The sequence below is a fragment of the Haliotis rufescens genome, unplaced genomic scaffold, assembly GCF_023055435.1.
Source record: "Haliotis rufescens isolate VD_foot unplaced genomic scaffold, xgHalRufe1.0.p SCAF_47, whole genome shotgun sequence".
In the NCBI taxonomy this organism is placed as follows: domain Eukaryota; kingdom Metazoa; phylum Mollusca; class Gastropoda; order Lepetellida; family Haliotidae; genus Haliotis; species Haliotis rufescens.
This window is the reverse complement of record NW_025964190.1, coordinates 1,801,186-1,820,277: the sequence shown is the minus strand read 5'-3', so window position 1 is coordinate 1,820,277 and position 19,092 is coordinate 1,801,186. Positions and strand designations below refer to the sequence as shown.

General features: G+C 47.3%; 1 protein-coding gene across 4 annotated transcripts; it reads left to right on the top strand.

The window, feature by feature from the left end:
* The first annotated feature begins 400 nt into the window (after window positions 1-400).
* LOC124151285 lies at window positions 401-15,447 on the top strand. Of its 4 annotated transcripts, XM_048383347.1 has the most exons (9): window positions 401-747; window positions 1,718-2,032; window positions 3,373-3,477; window positions 4,780-4,887; window positions 5,143-5,176; window positions 5,283-5,305; window positions 8,709-8,813; window positions 9,400-9,504; window positions 13,156-15,447. In XM_048383347.1, the coding sequence occupies exons 1-9, from the start codon at window positions 552-554 to the stop codon at window positions 13,254-13,256; spliced, it is 1,092 nt and encodes a 363-aa protein (XP_048239304.1). In that variant the 5' UTR covers window positions 401-551; the 3' UTR covers window positions 13,257-15,447. The 4 variants fall into 4 exon arrangements, with proteins under 4 accessions (XP_048239304.1, XP_048239307.1, XP_048239305.1 ...); XM_048383350.1 differs by lacking the exon at window positions 1,718-2,032; XM_048383348.1 differs by lacking the exon at window positions 9,400-9,504.
* Window positions 15,448-19,092: the final 3,645 nt, after the last annotated feature.

Below are 19,092 nucleotides of genomic sequence, written 5' to 3'. Positions count from 1 at the left end.
TTTAGCAATATTCCATTTTGTATGTGTTTGACGCCGTTTTTAGCAATATTCCATTTTGTATGTATTTGACGCCGTTTTTATCAATATTCCATTTTGTATGTGTTTGACGCCGTTTTTAGCAATGTCGCATCACTCGGATGAGTGGAGTGATGGGAAACACCAGAAACAGCGTTACCCGAACCCGAAACTTCGATGTGACGAGCCAACTCTTCACCCACGAGGCTACCCCTGCCCACACTGTGTATTGCATAATCATAGCATCTGCTACAGATAGCTGGTTTTATTATAATGACAGAATATACAGAATATGAATTCATAATGCCACAGTAATGAATATGAATACGAAATAATCCTTTATTTCAATATCCTAATAACGAACCGGCTCTCCTCCTCCAGGTCAACGCATAACCCTTAACCTGACAGGGTCGGCCTCTTCAGCAACCGTTGGGCGTCCATTCACCTTCACCTGCTACGTGTCCAATGAGTACAGGCTCCGCTCTGGGATATTAGTCTGGACACGGCAGTTGCATAACGTAACACAGAATTACTTTATGAAAAGGAACATTTTCAAATTAAACGAAGTGAAGTGCTGGGACATCGAGTCTTCCATCTATAATCTAACTTGCCCAAGAAATGGTATTTACACTCTGACAATTCCTGACGTTGACTTTGACACGGATCAGAACACGAACTGGACATGTAAATTCATCGGTGTGAGAAGCAACATTATAGCTCTTGATGTCAATGGTGAGAAATGTAAATATTTTCAAGGTAGCATGTACACCGTTTCGGGGTGCAGGTAGGAAAAATATGTCCTCCAGTAAACACAAGTAAAAGATTATTGCCTCAGATTTTACTCTCAATAACATATTCAAGTCTTTGAAAGGCATTTAGAAGTGATACACATAAAGAAGAGAATTTATGGATGTCAACTTCTTTATTATGAGGAACACAACGTTTGGGAGTATATGCTTATTCCTTCATCAGGTGACTGAAGGAGTAAGCATATACTCCGAAACGTTGTTTTCCTCATGATAATTAAAGAAGTTGATATCCATACATTCTCTTCCCCAATTATATATTGTTTAAAAACTGTCCTAAAAGTGAGTTTGTCAGCAAAATGATAATTGTTGGTCCTTCCTTTCAAATTTTTTTTATATGTTTAGAGGTAAGGACAGAAAAGTATCTGTCACTTAACAATACTCCGTCAGAATATTAAATGACTTCTTCCGTATGTGTGACAGTTTGAGCTGGTCGTTTGAATCGTTCGCCGTGTAAAATACCTATATATGGTGTACCGCGTCGTCACAGTGTGTGAGTGAGTTGGGTTTAACGCCACATTGAACAGTATTCCAGTTATATCACGGCATGTCAGCTTAATGTGGGAAGAAACCCGAAATGTTGCAGGGCTCAGACGTCTACCGCTTTTGTTAAACCCATGAGCACGGGTACTGTGCTAACCTTGAAACACATTCGGGGCGAACCGGGATTCGAACGCACGATCATAGGTTTCTCGAGTGCCCAGGGGACGCAACTCTGCACAGCTAATTGAGGTGCCTCAGACGACTGAGCCACCCGTGCCCCCCTCGCCGTCATATGGCTGTGATATTGCTGAAAGCGGCATGGGAGCCAACAAACACTGTGCTAGTGTGTGTGTTTCGACTTGATGTAGGTAATGTGTGTATATTTAAAATCATCGTACCATTATATTCATCAGTTCCACTAGAAAGCATCACACTTCTCAATTCAACACCACGAGTTAAACACGTCACTGAAGGTGACAACATAACTTTTGAGTGTGAAACAAGCCCGACGAAACCACCTTCAACAATAACATGGATGGTTGCCGAGACGGCCATGACAACCGGTGTGACGTCATGGTCACGCAATAACCAAGGTCTTACTACCACCAGAAGTCGGTTTACAAGAACGGTAACATCAGAAATTCACATGAAGGACATACGATGCGATGGAAGCTACACCGAAACGAATTTGACGCTCACATCGAAGATGATACAACTTGCTGTGGATGGTATAAATTAGAATATATGTACATTTACAATCAATAACGACCGCCTCCGTGTTCTAGTGGTAGAACATCACCCCGGATCCCCGGCCGCGTCTAACCATAATACGTTAAAAGATGGTATTTGTTGTTACCCTGTCTGGCGCTCGGCATTAAGGGGCTAAAACAAGGACTGGTCGGCTCGGAGTCAGTATACTGTGTCTGAGTGGGGTATTCATGTTAAGCTGCAGCAGGGTATCTCAGTGGGCTAGCACTATAAATCGCCATCGGTCGGGACTAGCACCCCCCCACCCCCCACCCCCCCCCACACACACACCCCGACCCCCCACCCCCCCCACCCCCCACCCCCCCACCCCCATTGTGGCTTTGTTAGTAGATCATTGTAATCGCCTTCCTTATGGACCTACCTTTTGAAAATCCGGTGTGGGGAGGGTGGTGTGGAGAGGGGAGGGTGGTGATGAGAGGGTAGGCTGTTATAGAGTCGGGGGGTTGGGGGTGGGGAGGGGAAGGTGTGTGGAGAGGGGAGGGTGATGTTGAGAGGGTAGGCTGTTATAGAGTCGGGGGTGGGGGGTGGGGAGGGGAAGGAGTGTTGAGAGGGTAGGCTGTTATAGAGTCGGGGTTGGGGTGGGGGTTGGGGTGGGATGGGGAGGGGAAGGTGTGTGGAGAGGGGAGGGTGGTGTTGAGAGGGTAGGCTGTTGTGGAATCGGGAGGGTGGTGTGGGGAGTGTGGTGTGGAGAGGGGAGGCTGGTGTTGAGAGGGTAGGCTGTGGGGAGGGGAAGGTGTGTGGAGAGGGGAAGGTGGCGTGGAGAGGGGAAGGTGGTGTGGAGAGGGGAGGTTGGTGTGGAGAGGGGATGGTGGTGTGGAGAGGGGAAGGTGGTGTGGAGAGGGGAGGTTGGTGTGGAGAGGGGAGGTTGGCGTGGAGAGGGGATGGCGGTGTGGAGAGGGGAAGGTTGTGTGGAGAGGGGAGGTTGGTGTGGAGAGGGGATGGTGGTGTGGAGAGGGGAAGGTGGTGTGGAGAGGGGAGGTTGGCGTGGAGAGGGGATGGTGGTGTGGAGAGGGGAAGGTGGTGTGGAGAGGGGAGGTTGGTGTGGAGAGGGGAGGTTGGCGTGGAGAGGGGATGGCGGTGTGGAGAGGGGAAGGTTGTGTGGAGAGGGGATGGTGGTGTGGGGATGGTGGTGTGGAGAGGGGATGTTGGTGTGGAGAGGGAAGGTGGTGTGGAGAGGGGAAGGTGGTATGGAGAGGGGCATTTTTGCTATGCCACTGTATAACGAAACGGTAGCCTCTTTACCGAAACAACCGCATTCTCGTGTATCCATGGCTGCTCATACTGATGTTTCATGTTACAGATGGTTTCTATGAAGGCATTGATGACTCGACGAGGGAAAGCGATGCTAAGACCACCTATGAAGAACTACAAAACAGTCAAAACGCCGGCCCAGTGGCGAGGGGAGGTTGGTGTTGAGAGTGGAAGGTGGTGTGGAGAGTGGAAGGTGGTGTGTAGAGGTGAAGGTGGTGTGCATAGGGGATGGTGGTGTGGAGAAGGGAGGATGGTGTGGAGAGGGGATGTTGGTGTGGAGAGGGGATGGTGGTGTGGAGAGGGGAGGTTGGTGTGGAGAGGGGATGTTGGTGTGGAGAGGGGAAGGTGGTGTGTAGAGGTGAAGGTGGTGTTCATAGGGGATGGTGGTGTGGAGAGGGGAGGTTGGTGTGGAGAGTGGAAGGTGGTGTGTAGAGGTGAAGGTGGTGTTCATAGGGGATGGTGGTGTGGAGAGGGGATGTTGGTGTGGAGAGGGGATGGTGGTGTGGAGAGGGGAGGTTGGTGTGGAGAGGGGATGTTGGTGTGCATAGGGGATGGTGGTGTGGAGAAGGGAGGATGGTGTGGAGAGGGGATGTTGGTGTGGAGAGGGGATGGTGGTGTGGAGAGGGGAGGTTGGTGTGGAGAGGGGATGTTGGTGTGCATAGGGGATGGTGGTGTGGAGAGGGGAGGTTGGTGTGGAGAGGGGATGTTGGTGTGGAGAGGGGAAGGTGGTGTGGAGAGGGGAGGTTGGTGTGGAGAGGGGATGTTGGTGTGGAGAGGGGAAGGTGGTGTGGAGAGGGGAGGTTGGTGTGGAGAGGGGAAGGTGGTGTGGAGAGGTGAAGGTGGTGTGGAGAATGGAAGGTGGTGTGGAGAGGGGAAGGTGGTGTGGAGAGGGGAAGGTGGTGTGGAGAGGGGAGGTTGGTGTGGAGAGGGGAGGTTGGCGTGGAGAGGGGAAGGTGGTGTGGAGAGGGAAAGGTGGTGTGGAGAGGGGAAGGTGGCGTGGAGAGGGGAAGGTGGTGTGGAGAGGGGAAGGTGACGTGGAGAGGGGAAGGTGGTGTGGAGAGAGGAGGTTGGTGTGGGATGGGTGGATTGTGGAGAGGGACAGTGGTGTGGGGAGGGGGGAAAAGAAGGGTGGTGTGAGGAGGGTGTGTGTGGGGAGGGTCGAGTGTGGATTGAGGAGGGTGGTGTGGAGACGGGAGGGGGTGTGTGGTTAGAAGGGAGCGTGGAGAGGGGAGGGCGGTGTGCACAGGGGATGGTGGTGTTGAGAGGGATTGTGGTGTAGAGTGGGAGGGTGGTGTAGAGTGGGAGGTGATGGGTCCTAGGATGTTTTGAAACGATAATTGTCTAGGATAATTTTGTTGATTGATATGAAGCAAACATTATTTAAAACAGACCTGTTATGTTCAACAAAGAAACAGTATTATACACATATTAACTTAACAGATGTATGTTTCTGTAGGGGTTATGTTTGGTGCTGGTGTTGGCGTTGGGATGGCATGTCTGGTTCCCTTTATCGTAGCGGCGGCTGTCTACATCGTATGCAGGAGAGGACGCCAAACATTGAAGGGTGGGTTGTATTCCATTACTGTGAAGACATTATTGATGTTAGCTTCATCGACAGCTGTCATGCTCAATCAAAGTCAAACGTACATACGAACAACATGAAGTATCATAATTGCAAAACATTCTCATTAACGTTGTGATAAGATATCGAATATACACGAAATACACTATATATACTGCATATATAATCGCATGGAGCTGTGAAGAGCTAACAACTTTTATAAAAAAACCTTTTATGATAAATACATCTCTTTGGCAGATGCAGATCCAACGCAAGCCACGGAAATGACAGTGTGAGTATTTAAAGTACAGCTTCACGATATTGATAATCAATGTACTTTTCCGGATAGTGTTCATGCATATAGCTGCAAACTGGTGATATTGTGACTTCCGTTACAGGAACAGAACAGCGCAACCCTCTGGTAAGACTTAAAGTTTAGTCTTATTATTAAAACAACTTGCATGTTTTGTTGATTCAGAATATTAATACATGTCAATGTGTTATGTTGCAAGGATTTTATTCTACAAACTGAGAATACCTTTGACTTGGCATGGTGATGCTTAAGGCATTATTCAATGGCAACTTTTGTTTACTATATCTACATTGGGTTCTATATCCATACATTTTTTATTTTTACAGAAGACGTTATTATCATTTGGCCAAGATATACATCACTCGCGTACAGAGTGGTCAATTTGAACTTTTATGAGATTTTGTTAACAAAACTTTCACTGTCATATTGCTTTATTGTGACTCTGAGGTTTTATTAAGACATACGCATGGTTCGCTGGATGTGCTGGATGTCGTCGAAAAGAGAGTCGTGCCATAAAATTAGAGTGTTCACCTCCATCCGTTACAGGGTGTTTTGGGTCTCGATTTGAAGTAGTTGCCGAATTTGATGCAGTGACATATCATGGATCTAACATCACAGACAGCAGCTTATAGCTGTTTCTCTCTGCCAGAACTTATCGTTGTATCTTTGCGCTAGAACCTTATTGCTGTGTCCTTTAGCCAGGACCTTATTGTTATTGTATCTCTTTGTCAGAACCTTATTATGTCTCTGTTTGCCGGAACCTTACTTATTGCTGTCTTTCTTTGCCAGAACCGTATTGCTGTCTCTCTTTGCCAGAACCGTATTGCTGTCTCTCTTTGCCAGAACCGTATTGCTGTCTCTCTTTGCAAGCACCCTATTGCCGTATCTCTTTGTCAGAACAGTTTTGCTGCCTTCATTTAAAAGCACCTTTTTGCTTTAACTCTTTGCTATAACATTTTGTTGCCTCTTTTTCCATCATCGTATTTCTGTTTCTCTCTGCCATACCTTATTGCTCTATCTTTTTGCCTGAACCTTATATCTTTTTGCCATTACCCTATGGTTGTCTCTCTTTGTCAGAACCCTATTGTTGTCTCTCTTAGCCAGCACCTTATTGCTGTGTCTCTTTGTCAGAACCTTATTGCTGTGTCTCTTTGCCAGAACCTTATTGCTGTCTCTTTGCCAGCACCTTATTGCTTTGTCTCTTTGCCAGCACCTTATTGCTGTCTCTTTGCCAGAACCTTATTGCTGTGTCTCTTTGCCAGAACCTTATTGCTGTGTCTTTGCCAGAACCTTATTGCTGTCTCTTTGCGAGAACCTTATTGCTGTGTCTTTGCCAGAACCTTATTGCTGTCTCTTTGCCAGAACTTTATTGCTGTGTCTCTTTGCCAGCACCTTATTGCTGTGTCTCTTTGCCATAACCTTATTGCTGTCTCTTTGCCAGAACCTTATTGCTGTGTCTCTTTGCCAGAACCTTATTGCTGTCTCTTTGCCAGAACCTCATTGCTGTGTCTCTTTGCCAGCACCTTATTGCTGTGTCTTTTTGCCAGAACCTTATTGCTGTCTCTTTGCCAGAACCTTATTGCTGTGTCTCTTTGCCAGAACCTTATTGTTGTCTCTTTGCCAGAACCTCATTGCTGTCTCTTTGCCAGAACCTTATTGCTGTGTCTCTTTGCCAGAACCTTATTGTTGTCTCTTTGCCAGAACCTTATTGCTGTGTCTCTTTGCCAGAACCTTATTGCTGTGTCTCTTTGCCAGAACCTTATTGCTGTCTCTTTGCCAGAACCTTATTGCTGTGTCTTTGCCAGAACCTTATTGCTGTCTCTTTGCCAGCACCTTATTGCTGTGTCTCTTTGCCAGAACCTTATTGCTGTGTCTCTTTGCCAGAACCTTATTGCTGTCTCTTTGCCAGAACCTCATTAATTGCTGTGTCTCTTTGCCAGCACCTTATTGCTGTCTCTTTGCCAGAACCTCATTGCTGTGTCTCTTTGCCAGCACCTTATTGCTGTCTCTTTGCCAGAACCTTATTGCTGTGTCTCTTTGCCAGCACCTTATTGCTGTCTCTTTGCCAGAACCTTATTGCTGTCTCTTTGCCAGAACCTTATTGCTGTGTCTCTTTGCCAGAACCTTATTGCTGTCTCTTTGCCAGAACCTTATTGCTGTGTCTCTTTGCCAGAACCTTATTGCTGTCTCTTTGCCAGAACCTTATTGCTGTGTCTCTTTGCCAGCACCTTATTGCTGTCTCTTTGCCAGAACCTTATTGCTGTCTCTTTGCCAGAACCTTATTGCTGTGTCTCTTTGCCAGAACCTTATTGCTGTCTCTTTGCCAGAACCTTATTGCTGTGTCTCTTTGCCAGAACCTTATTGCTGTCTCTTTGCCAGAACCTTATTGCTGTGTCTCTTTGCCAGAACCTTATTGCTGTGTCTCTTTGCCAGAACCTTATTGCTGTCTCTTTGCCAGAACCTTATTGCTGTGTCTTTGCCAGAACCTTATTGCTGTCTCTTTGCCAGCACCTTATTGCTGTGTCTCTTTGCCAGCACCTTATTGCTGTCTCTTTGCCAGAACCTTATTGCTGACTCTTTGCCAGAACCTTATTGCTGTGTCTCTTTGCCAGAACCTTATTGCTGTCTCTTTGCCAGAACCTTATTGCTGTGTCTCTTTGCCAGCACCTTATTGCTGTCTCTTTGCCAGAACCTTATTGCTGTCTCTTTGCCAGAACCTTATTGCTGTGTCTCTTTGCCAGAACCTTATTGCTGTCTCTTTGCCAGAACCTCATTGCCGTCTCTTTTGCTAGAACCTTATTGCTGTGTCTCTTTGCCAGAACCTTATTGCTGTCTCTTTGCCAGAACCTCATTGCCGTCTCTTTTGCCAGAACCTTATTGCTGTGTCTCTTTGCCAGAACCTTATTGCTGTCTCTTTGCCAGAACCTCATTGCCGTCTCTTTTGCTAGAACCTTATAACTGTCTCTCTTTCCCAAAACCTTATTTCTGTCGTAAGAGACGACGAAATACTTAACAAATATAAATTGAATATTGGTCGGACTCTATGACTTGCCTGACTGCATGCCATTTATTTATCAGTTCAGTCGCTGGTTCGTCTGTTTCAAACCCAATTGCTAACAAACCGTCGTGATATAGCCTGATTATTGCAACACTGACTCACTCATTCAACTTAACCTATGTGCTTGTAACCCTAAGCAGAAAACTTAAATGGAATCGCTGTGAAATTATTCTAAAGTCGGGGTATGATCCCTTTTGTATGATATGTCCCTTCTATTAAAGTGAGGAACAGCAATCTTCTTAACCCTTGTATCAGCAATCATTTAGCCAAGTATGATCAAATGTGTTAGCTTCTGTCAAATGGGATCATTACGTCTCTCATATCTTGTGTAAATGACGCTCCACACCATGTCAATTTTGCTATGCCACTGCATAACGAAACGGTAGCCGCTTTACCGAAACAACCGCATTCTCGTGTATCCATGGCTGCTCATACTGATGTTTCATGTTACAGATGGTTTCTATGAAGGCATTGATGACTCGACGAGGGAAAGCGATGCTAAGACCACCTATGAAGAACTACAAAACAGTCAAAACGCCGGCCCAGTGGCGAGGGGAGGTTGGTGTGGAGAGGGGAAGGTGGTGTGGAGAGGGGAGGTTGGTGTGGAGAGGGGAAGGTGGTGTGGAGAGGGGATGGTGGTGTGGAGAGGGGAAGGTGGTGTGGAGAGGGGATGGCGGTGTGGAGAGGGGATGGTGGTGTGGAGAGGGGAGGTTGGTGTGGAGAGGGAAGGTGGTGTGGAGAGGGGATGGTGGTGTGGAGAGGGGATGGTGGTGTGGAGAGGGGAGGTTGGTGTGGAGAGGGGAAGGTGGTGTTGAGAGGGGATGGTGGTGTGGAGAGGGGATGGTGGTGTGGAGAGGGGAAGGTGGTGTGGAGAGGGGATGGTGGTGTGGAGAGGGGATGGTGGTGTGGAGAGGGGATGGTGGTGTGGAGAGGGGAAGGTGGTGTGGAGAGGGGAGGTTGGTGTGGAGAGGGGAGGTTGGTGTGGAGAGGGGAGGTTGGTGTGGAGAGGGGATGGTGGTGTGGAGAGGGGATGGTGGTGTGGAGAGGGGATGTTGGTGTGGAGAGGGGAGGTTGGTGTGGCTTTACCGAAACAACCGAATTCTCGTGTATCCATGGCTGCTCATACTGATGTTTCATGTTACAGATGGTTTCTATGAAGGCATTGATGACTCGACGAGGGAAAGCGATGCTAAGACCACCTATGAAGATCTACAAATCAGTCAAAACGCCGGCCCAGTGGAGAGGGGAGGTTGGTGTGGAGAGGGGAAGGTGGTGTGGAGAGGGGAGGTTGGTGTGGAGAGGGGAAGGTGGTGTGGAGAGGGGATGGTGGTGTGGAGAGGGGATGGTGGTGTGGAGAGGGGAAGGTGGTGTGGAGAGGGGATGGTGGTGTGGAGAGGGGATGGTGGTGTGGAGAGGGGATGGTGGTGTGGAGAGGGGAGGCTGGTGTGGAGAGGGAAGGTGGTGTTGAGAGGGGATGGTGGTGTGGAGAGGGGATGGTGGTGTGGAGAGGGGAGGTTGGTGTGGAGAGGGCAAGGTGGTGTTGAGAGGGGATGGTGGTGTTGAGAGGGGATGGTGGTGTGGAGAGGGGAAGGTGGTGTGGAGAGGGGATGGTGGTGTGGAGAGGGGATGGTGGTGTGGAGAGGGGATGGTGGTGTGGAGAGGGGAAGGTGGTGTGGAGAGGGGAGGTTGGTGTGGGGAGGGGATGTTTGTGTGGAGAGGGGAGGTTGGTGTGGAGAGGGGATGGTGGTGTGAAGAGGGGATTGTGGTGTGGAGAAGGGATGGTGGTGTGGAGAGGGGAAGGTGGTGTGGAGAGAGGAGGTTGGTGTGGAGAGGGGATGTTGGTGTGGAGAGGGGAGGTTGGTGTGGAGAGGGGAAGGTGGTGTGGAGAGGGGATGGTGGTGTGTAGAGGGGATGGTGGTGTGGAGAGGGGATGGTGGTGTGGAGAGGGGAGGTTGGTGTGGAGAGGTGAAGGTGGTGTGGAGAAGGGAAGGTGGTGTGGAGAGGGGAAGGTGGTGTGGAGAGGGGATGTTGGTGTGGAGAGGGGAAGGTGGTGTTGAGAGGGGAAGGTGGTGTGGAGAGGGGATGTTGGTGTGGAGAGGGGAAGGTGGTGTTGAGAGGGGAAGGTGGTGTGGAGAGGGGATGTTGGTGTGGAGAGGGGATGGTGGTGTGGAGAGGGGAAGGTGGTGTGGAGAGGGGAGGTTGGTGTGGAGAGGGGATGTTTGTGTGGAGAGGGGAGGTTGGTGTGGAGAGGGGATGGTGGTGTGAAGAGGGGATTGTGGTGTGGAGAAGGGATGGTGGTGTGGAGAGGGGAAGGTGGTGTGGAGAGAGGAGGTTGGTGTGGAGAGGGGATGTTGGTGTGGAGAGGGGAGGTTGGTGTGGAGAGGGGAAGGTGGTGTGGAGAGGGGAGGTTGGTGTGGAGAGGGGATGTTGGTGTGGAGAGGGGATGGTGGTGTGGAGAGGGGATGTTGGTGTGGAGAGGGGAAGGTGGTGTGGAGAGGGGAAGGTGGTGTGGAGAGGGGAAGGTGGTGTGGAGAGGGGATGTTGGTGTGGAGAAGGGAAGGTGGTGTTGAGAGGGGATGTTGGTGTGGAGAGGGGAAGGTGGTGTGGAGAGGGGAAGGTGGTGTGGAGATGGCAAGGTGGTGTGGAGAGGGGAAGGTGGTGTGGAGAGGGGAAGGTGGTGTGGAGAGGGGATGGTGGTGTGGAGAGGGGATGGTGGTGTGTAGAGGGGATGGTGGTGTGGAGAGGGGATGGTGGTGTGGAGAGGGGAAGGTGGTGTGGAGAGGGGAAGGTGGTGTGGAGAGGGGAAGGTGGTGTGGAGAGGGGATGGTGGTGTGGAGAGGGGATGGTGGTGTGGAGAGGGGATGGTGGTGTGGAGAGGGGAAGGTGGTGTGGAGAGGGGAAGGTGGTGTGGAGAGGGGAAGGTGGTGTGGAGAGGGGATGGTGGTGTGGAGAGGGGATGGTGGTGTGGAGAGGGGATGGTGGTGTGTAGAGGGGATGGTGGTGTGGAGAGGGGATGGTGGTGTGGAGAGGGGAAGGTGGTGTGGAGAGGGGAAGGTGGTGTGGAGAGGGGAAGGTGGTGTGGAGAGGGGAGGTTGGTGTGGAGAGGGGATGGTGGTGTGGAGAGGGGATGGTGGTGTGGAGAGGGGAAGGTGGTGTGGAGAGGGGAAGGTGGTGTGGAGAGGGGAGGTTGGTGTGGAGAGGGGAAGGTGGTATGGAGAGGGGAGGTTGGTGTGGAGAGGTGAAGGTGGTGTGGAGAAGGGAAGGTGGTGTGGAGAGGGGAAGGTGGTGTGGAGAAGGGAAGGTGGTGTGGAGAGGGGATGGTGGTGTGTAGAGGGGATGGTGGTGTGGAGAGGGGAAGGTGGTGTGGAGAGGGGATGGTGGTGTGGAGAGGGGATGGTGGTGTGGAGAGGGGATGGTGGTGTGGAGAGGGGATGGTGGTGTGGAGAGGGGAAGGTGGTGTGGAGAGGGGATGGTGGTGTGGAGAGGGGATGGTGGTGTGGAGAGGGGAAGGTGGTGTGGAGAGGGGAGGTTGGTGTGGAGAGGGGAAGGTGGTGTGGAGAAGGGAAGGTGGTGTGGAGAGGGGAAGGTGGTGTGGAGAAGGGAAGGTGGTGTGGAGAGGTGAAGGTGGTGTGGAGAAGGGAAGGTGGTGTGGAGAGGGGAAGGTGGTTTGGAGAGGGGATGTTGGTGTGGAGAGGGGAAGGTGGTGTTGAGAGGGGAGGATGGTTCGGAGAGGGGATGGTGGTGTGGAGAGGGGATGTTGGTGTGGAGAGGGGATGGTGGTGTGGAGAGGGGAAGGTGGTGTGGAGAGGGGAGGTTGGTGTGGAGAGGGGATGTTTGTGTGGAGAGGGGAGGTTGGTGTGGAGAGGGGATGGTGGTGTGAAGAGGGGATTGTGGTGTGGAGAAGGGATGGTGGTGTGGAGAGGGGAAGGTGGTGTGGAGAGAGGAGGTTGGTGTGGAGAGGGGATGTTGGTGTGGAGAGGGGAGGTTGGTGTGGAGAGGGGAAGGTGGTGTGGAGAGGGGAGGTTGGTGTGGAGAGGGGATGTTGGTGTGGAGAGGGGATGGTGGTGTGGAGAGGGGATGGTGGTGTGGAGAGGGGATGGTGGTGTGGAGAGGGGATGGTGGTGTGGAGAGGGGATGGTGGTGTGGAGAGGGGATGGTGGTGTGGAGAGGGGAAGGTGGTGTGGAGAGGGGATGGTGGTGTGGAGAGGGGATGGTGGTGTGGAGAGGGGAAGGTGGTGTGGAGAGGGGAAGGTGGTGTGGAGAGGGGATGGTGGTGTGGAGAGGGGATGGTGGTGTGGAGAGGGGATGGTGGTGTGGAGAGGGGAAGGTGGTGTGGAGAGGGGATGGTGGTGTGGAGAGGGGAAGGTGGTGTGGAGAGGGGAGGTTGGTGTGAAGAGGGGAGGTTGGTGTGGAGAGGGGAAGGTGGTGTGGAGAGGGGAGGTTGGTGTGGAGAGGTGAAGGTGGTGTGGAGAAGGGAAGGTGGTGTGGAGAGGGGAAGGTGGTGTGGAGAGGGGATGTTGGTGTGGAGAGGGGAAGGTGGTGTTGAGAGGGGAGGATGGTGTGGAGAGGGGATGGTGGTGTGGAGAGGGGAGGTTGGTGTGGAGATGGGAAGGTGGTGTTGAGAGGGGAGGATGGTGTGGAGAGGGGAAGGTGGTGTGGAGAGGGGAAGGTGGTGTGGAGAGGGGAGGTTGGTGTGGAGAGGGGAAGGTGGTGTGGAGAGGGGAGGTTGGCGTGGAGAGGGGAAGGTGGTGTGGAGAGGGGAGGTGGTGTGACGAGGGGAGGTTGGTGTGGAGAGGCGCATTTTTGCTATGCCACTGTATAACGAAACGGTAGCCTCTTTACCGAAACAACCGCATTCTCGTGTATCCATGGCTGCTCATACTGATGTTTCATGTTACAGATGGTTTCTATGAAGGCATTGATGACTCGACGAGGGAAAGCGATGCTAAGACCACCTATGAAGAACTACAAATCTCTCAAAACGCCGGCCCAGTGGTCTAAGGCGCTGCGATTCGCTTTGCAGAGTTGCGTCCCTTGGGCACGCCAGAAACCTATGATTGTGGGTTTGAATCCCGGTTCGCCCCGATTATGTTTCTAGGTTTGTCAGCGCCATACCCATGCTCATGGGTTTCACCGAAGTATTAAACGTCTGAGACCTGCATCATTTCGGGCTTTCCTCCCACATTAAGCGGACACAATCCAACTCACTCACTATCAAAACACCACCGACATAGTTATAAGATTTGGTGTCATCGCCCTAGATACTCCGAGTTCTTGCCTGAAACCTTTGTTGAACAAACATCCTCATCAAAAGTTTCATTTTAACATCAGGTGTTACCTTGCAAACGTCTTTTTATTTGGGCATACAGACAACCATTTAGAACTATTTTACACACATTCACATTTCGAACCTGTAAACAGAACCTGATTGCCTCAGTAACTAGATGTGTGCAAAATAAGAGACAACAGGCGTTGTAAATTCCCTGCAAATACAAATAGTAAGTAGAGTTTAATGTGAACTTATTATCGGCTGCGATAGAAGCTATAGAAGTTGTTTTTTTAAGCAATTTTACACATTCCATGACTTCAACGACAACTAAGGAACTCAGACAAAAAGAAAATTAACGTTTTGGCCTTGAACTTAAACAAATCCTCACTGGCCATATTTTCAGTATTATGACTGTTAAATCATGGCAATGAATACGAAAGAACAAACTGAATGGACATAATAATGATTTAAGTATAAGGTAGTGTGTTGTTTTGGATGTGAGCATTTATATCTCAGGCTAACGCTAAGGTCAACTGACTAGTGGGTGATCAGGAAAGCTATCGTCAATCCTGCAATGCATGTGTGCTTTGAACATCCCTCTGTGTAGAGCGGTAGTAGAAGTAGTAGTAGTAGTAGTAGTAGTAGTAGTAGTAGTAGTAGTAAAAGTAGTAGTAGTAGCACCAGCAGCAATTATTATATTTTACAGATTTGAAAAAATTAATTGCAGCAAAGAGGGTTCAGATGGTGCTGGCACAAGTGCTGTGCAAAGGTTCAGTTTTTATCATGAAATCATCGCATACCTGTCTGTGACGAGCTCGTTGTATAGTAAGGTTATTCACTAACTTCCAGATGGTGCTTTCAAAGATTTGCAGTGTATAATGTAGACTAAACTTCATTCATCAACCTTTGCATTGCATATTTAATGGCCATCCGTTTACATGTTGATGTTGTGTACATATTGAACCTTTGTTGATATCTTCCTTTATGTTTTTAGTTCCTGTTCTCAAAGCATCTACTGTCATATATCTTTGTACCGATCCTCACGCAACAAGGACAAACAGTGATATCTTTGGTAAACGTATTGATGTTGTCAAAGAGAATACGTTGATTCAGTTTATTGGCACATATTGACGTTGACAAAGTCAGTATTTAATTTGTCTTACCAGTGTGGACAATCCTGAGAGTGAAAACTGTTACAGTAAACTACGGTTATAACGAACTCAAAGGGACTACTAATTTTAGTTCGTTATAACCGTAATTCGTTATAAGCATATATACAGCATAACTACAGCATATAGTCGGGACTAAAAAGTTAGTTCGTTATATCCGTTAGTTCGTTATAAGCGTGTTCGTTATAACCGTAGTTTACTGTATTTCTTAAATTAAGTAGGTAACAGCCTTCAAATCCAAATTAGCATATTCTAAAAGGTGGCTTCAAAGCTGTTGCTTTCGTAATTATATAAGTTCCTTTGTTTGCTTATACACATCACCTACTTATTGGCGTCTTTACTACTAATGAATGTTTTTTTGTTATTATTGGGTTTTACCTGTAGCTTTGATTATGCATGATTTTATATTGTCAAATGCTAATATATGCATATATGCACGTTTATATTACAATAATGTACTGCTATGTTGATGTTATATTGGAGAGGAGTTTCATATTTTTTAGATGTAAATATCCCATAGAAGAAAGACAATATTGCGTATACCAGAAGAATTTGTTGTCATTCCAAACATGTTAAAAATACAACAATTGTACTAAATTGTCAGTAATAAAAGAATTAAAAAAATTTAAATCTTCCTAATACTGCTTCAGACATCATACACTGTCTGCACTGTCATTTTAACTGGTATGTGGGCGTGAGAGTAATGAAGTTTTGTTGACTTTCATGTATAGGTGGTGCTCTGCTTTGACAACTGGTATCATCATCTAAAATTATTCTTTGATTTGGAACCAGGAAGGTACTGGGTGACTTCCACTTAGTATCGTAATACCCATGTACGCTTTTCACTTTGATTAAATGATTTCATTATCAACTAAGGAAAACAATGCACGTGTACGAATAGAACATATTCTGAAGAACCTGTACATGTCAAATTTGCAATAACTGTGTCCAGGAAAAATACGACCACTTATATGGCGATATTTAAATTCATCAGTTAAAGATATAACGCCTTTTAACAACAGCATCAATGGTATCGATAGATTGACATCTAATTTTGTGTGACCTTAAATGAAGACACCAATGACGAGCCAGAAGTGAACTATCCGGAGTCCTACTGTTTATGTAGCTATGACAGCCAACCGAGACATGCTGTCTGGTTCCGATGTTGAGCCCTCCAGTCGGTATGGCACTGTTGTCTATTATTTCATTTCCAGTATTACCCTGTCTGGCGCTCGGCATTAAGGGGCTAAAACAAGGACTGGTCGGCTCGGAGTCAGTATACTGTGTCTGAGTGGGGTATTCATGTTAAACTGCGGCATGGTATCTCAGTGAGCTAGCACTATAAATGGCATCAGACCGGACTAGTACAAGCAGCCACACACACACATACACGTGCATGCACGTCGCTATGTAAGTGCAATAATCTTGGACGCGACGTTAAACCCCATTTCACCTCACCTCATTTCCAGTAATGTAAAAAGTATCAGTGGAAGAGTAAGTGAGTGAGTGAGTATGGTTTTACGCCGCTTTTAGCAATATTCCAGCAAAATCACGGCGGGGGACACCAGAAATGGGCTTCACACATTGTACCCATGTCGGGAATCGAACCCGGGTCATCGACGTGACGAGCGAACGCTTTAACCACTAGGCTACCCGACCGCCCCATCAGTGGAAGAGGGGTTACTATCACACTTCCACAATTCAAAGTGTTCAATATCAAGTTCTGATAAATAATTCTTAATGGCTAGCAAGATCCCCCTGACCTCTTAAATGATTTTTCGGTTGTTGAATGGGCCATGTGTCACATCCCCCAATATCTCCAGCATAGACAAAGTGTTTTCTCAATAACCCACGTGTGAAGCAAGTAACCAACAGTTATCTGCAACCACCACAACAGCAGCAAGTGAACAACAGCTATTCATTATACCTTTAATACTCTTATGTCCATGTCAACAATGACTTCATTCATTTAGCAGCACATGACATATTCATGCTTCACGTATCGTTTATGTGCTGATGTATTTCATATATTCAGAGAGGGGTTGAGAAACCATGAAATCGAAAGAATATACTTCTCAAGAACGGAATGTTGATACTCTCTACTCACACAAACAAGAAACGCATAGGTGATATGGTTTGTCGAAATATTGTTTATTTTGACAGAACTGATGTCACAAGTATTGAATTTCGCAGTTGTTACTGTGACACATTTCGGAAAAATTCGAGTCCCCACATGCACCATTTGATTACTTTAAAACTTTGGCACGTTTTACCGGCATTGCCTAATAGTCGGGCTGGGCCGGGCCGGGCCAAGACGGGCCAAAGTGTTATTGGCTAACTATTTCATTATCGGCGATCATACCTACATATAAGTGATGCAACATACACACATGACATTAATGAACAATCACCAAACAAAAATTAATTAAGAACTTCGGAGTAAATCGCTTGAAAACCAGAAAGTGGAGCTGCGTGTAAGCGTCGCTGATCTAGGTAACATGTAAAAGAGCAATCGTTAAACGAAATAAGATTTGAAACGTATCAAATACTTCTAGCTATTGTGATACAAATTTCCATCTGTCGGCATAGCGTTTATATTTATAGGAACGTACTATATCTAAGTAAATACCACTTTATAATGTCACTGTTCGTCGTATTTCAAGCAGACACGTTGGTTAAAGTAGACCTCTTCTCCCTTTACTCTCAACAGTCACACAAGTGTTCGGTCCGACTTGGCCCGGGCTGTCAAAATGAACTTTAAACTCACATATGTATTATCAAATCAATTCACATCTATAGACTAGTATATTATCTACCAAAATACCACTTTATAATTTCACAGATCGCAGTATTAATAGAAAACAAGGGGCTCAAAGTGAAGCCATATTCACTCTACATTCTCAACATAGTCTCTATCAGAAGTGTTTGGCTTGTCCTCGGTCCGACTTGGCCCGGGCTGTCAAAATCAACTTTAAACACACAGATGTATCTTCCATTGTGTTTACATCTATAGACTAGTGTTATATATACCTATATACCACTTAATAATGTCACGGTACATCGTATTTAAAGAAAACAAGGTGCTCAAAGTGAAGCATTTTTACTGTATTTTCTTAAGAAAATCTATGTCAGAAGTGTTCGGTCCGACTTAGCCCGGGCTGTCAAAATCAACTTAAACCTCAAAGATGTATCATCACAGGGATTCACATCTATAGATTAGTATTATATCCACCTAAATACAACTTTAAAAAGTCTCGGATCGCCGACCTTAAAGAAAACAAGGGGCTCAAAGTGAAGCCCTTTTCCCTCTACATTCTCAACATAGTCTCTATCAGAAGTGTTTGGCTTGTGTTGGGTCCGACTTGGCCCGGGCGGTCAAAATCAACTTAAACCTCACAGATGTATCACCAAATGGATTCACATCTATAGATTAGTATCATATCTACCTAAATACCACTTTATAGTGTCTCAGATCGCTGTACTTAAAGAAAACAAGGGGCTCAAAGTGAAGCCCTTTTCCCTCTACATTCTCAACATAGTCTCTATCAGAAGTGTTTGGCTTGTCCTCGGTCCGACTTGGCCCGGGCTGTCAAAATCAACTTTAAACACACAGATGTATCTTCAAATGTGTTTACATCTATAGACTAGTGTTATATATATCTATATGCCACTTAATAATGTCACGGTATATCGTATTTAAAGGAAACAAGGTGCTCAAAGTGAACATTTTTACTGTATTTTCTTAAGAAAATCTATGTCAGAAGTGTTCGGTCCGACTTAGCCCGGGCTGTCAAAATCAACTTGATCGTGTTTTGATCGTGTTTGCTACCGTAATATGAGACACTTAAGTGTTATATAGTTATATATAATACTAGTCTATAGATGTAAAGTATGTGTTGTAATTTTAGAAGCGCTTTGACCGTTATTAACACGTGTCGTGTCAGCCCTGTGACATTCGCGAATATCCACTTGCAGAAAACATCCTGTGTTGGTTTAACATGAATTAGTAAAGGTTAATTAGGGATGCCAAACACGTTAATTAATGAAAGAAGAGTAGTCAAAACACAGTCATTTCCTGCCCAGGACATCACACCCCTACACGTTAAGGTCGGTGAGAAACGTTCTCATCAAAGAAATGACACAGTCAAGACACTGACTTTTCGGTATGGACTCTCGATATGTAGCTATAATTATCAGTTTATCACATTGCTGAAGATGCATTTTGATTCAAACTCAATTAAATGAGCAAAACTATACGTTTCTGGACAATTGAGATCTGCCTAGATATGCACGTTTCGTTTTATTATTCTGCAATCCACTTTTAGTATTACCCGCTGGCCCGGCCCGGCCCGACTTTTCTTGGCCCGACTTTTAGGTAATGCCGTTAAACAACAAACCA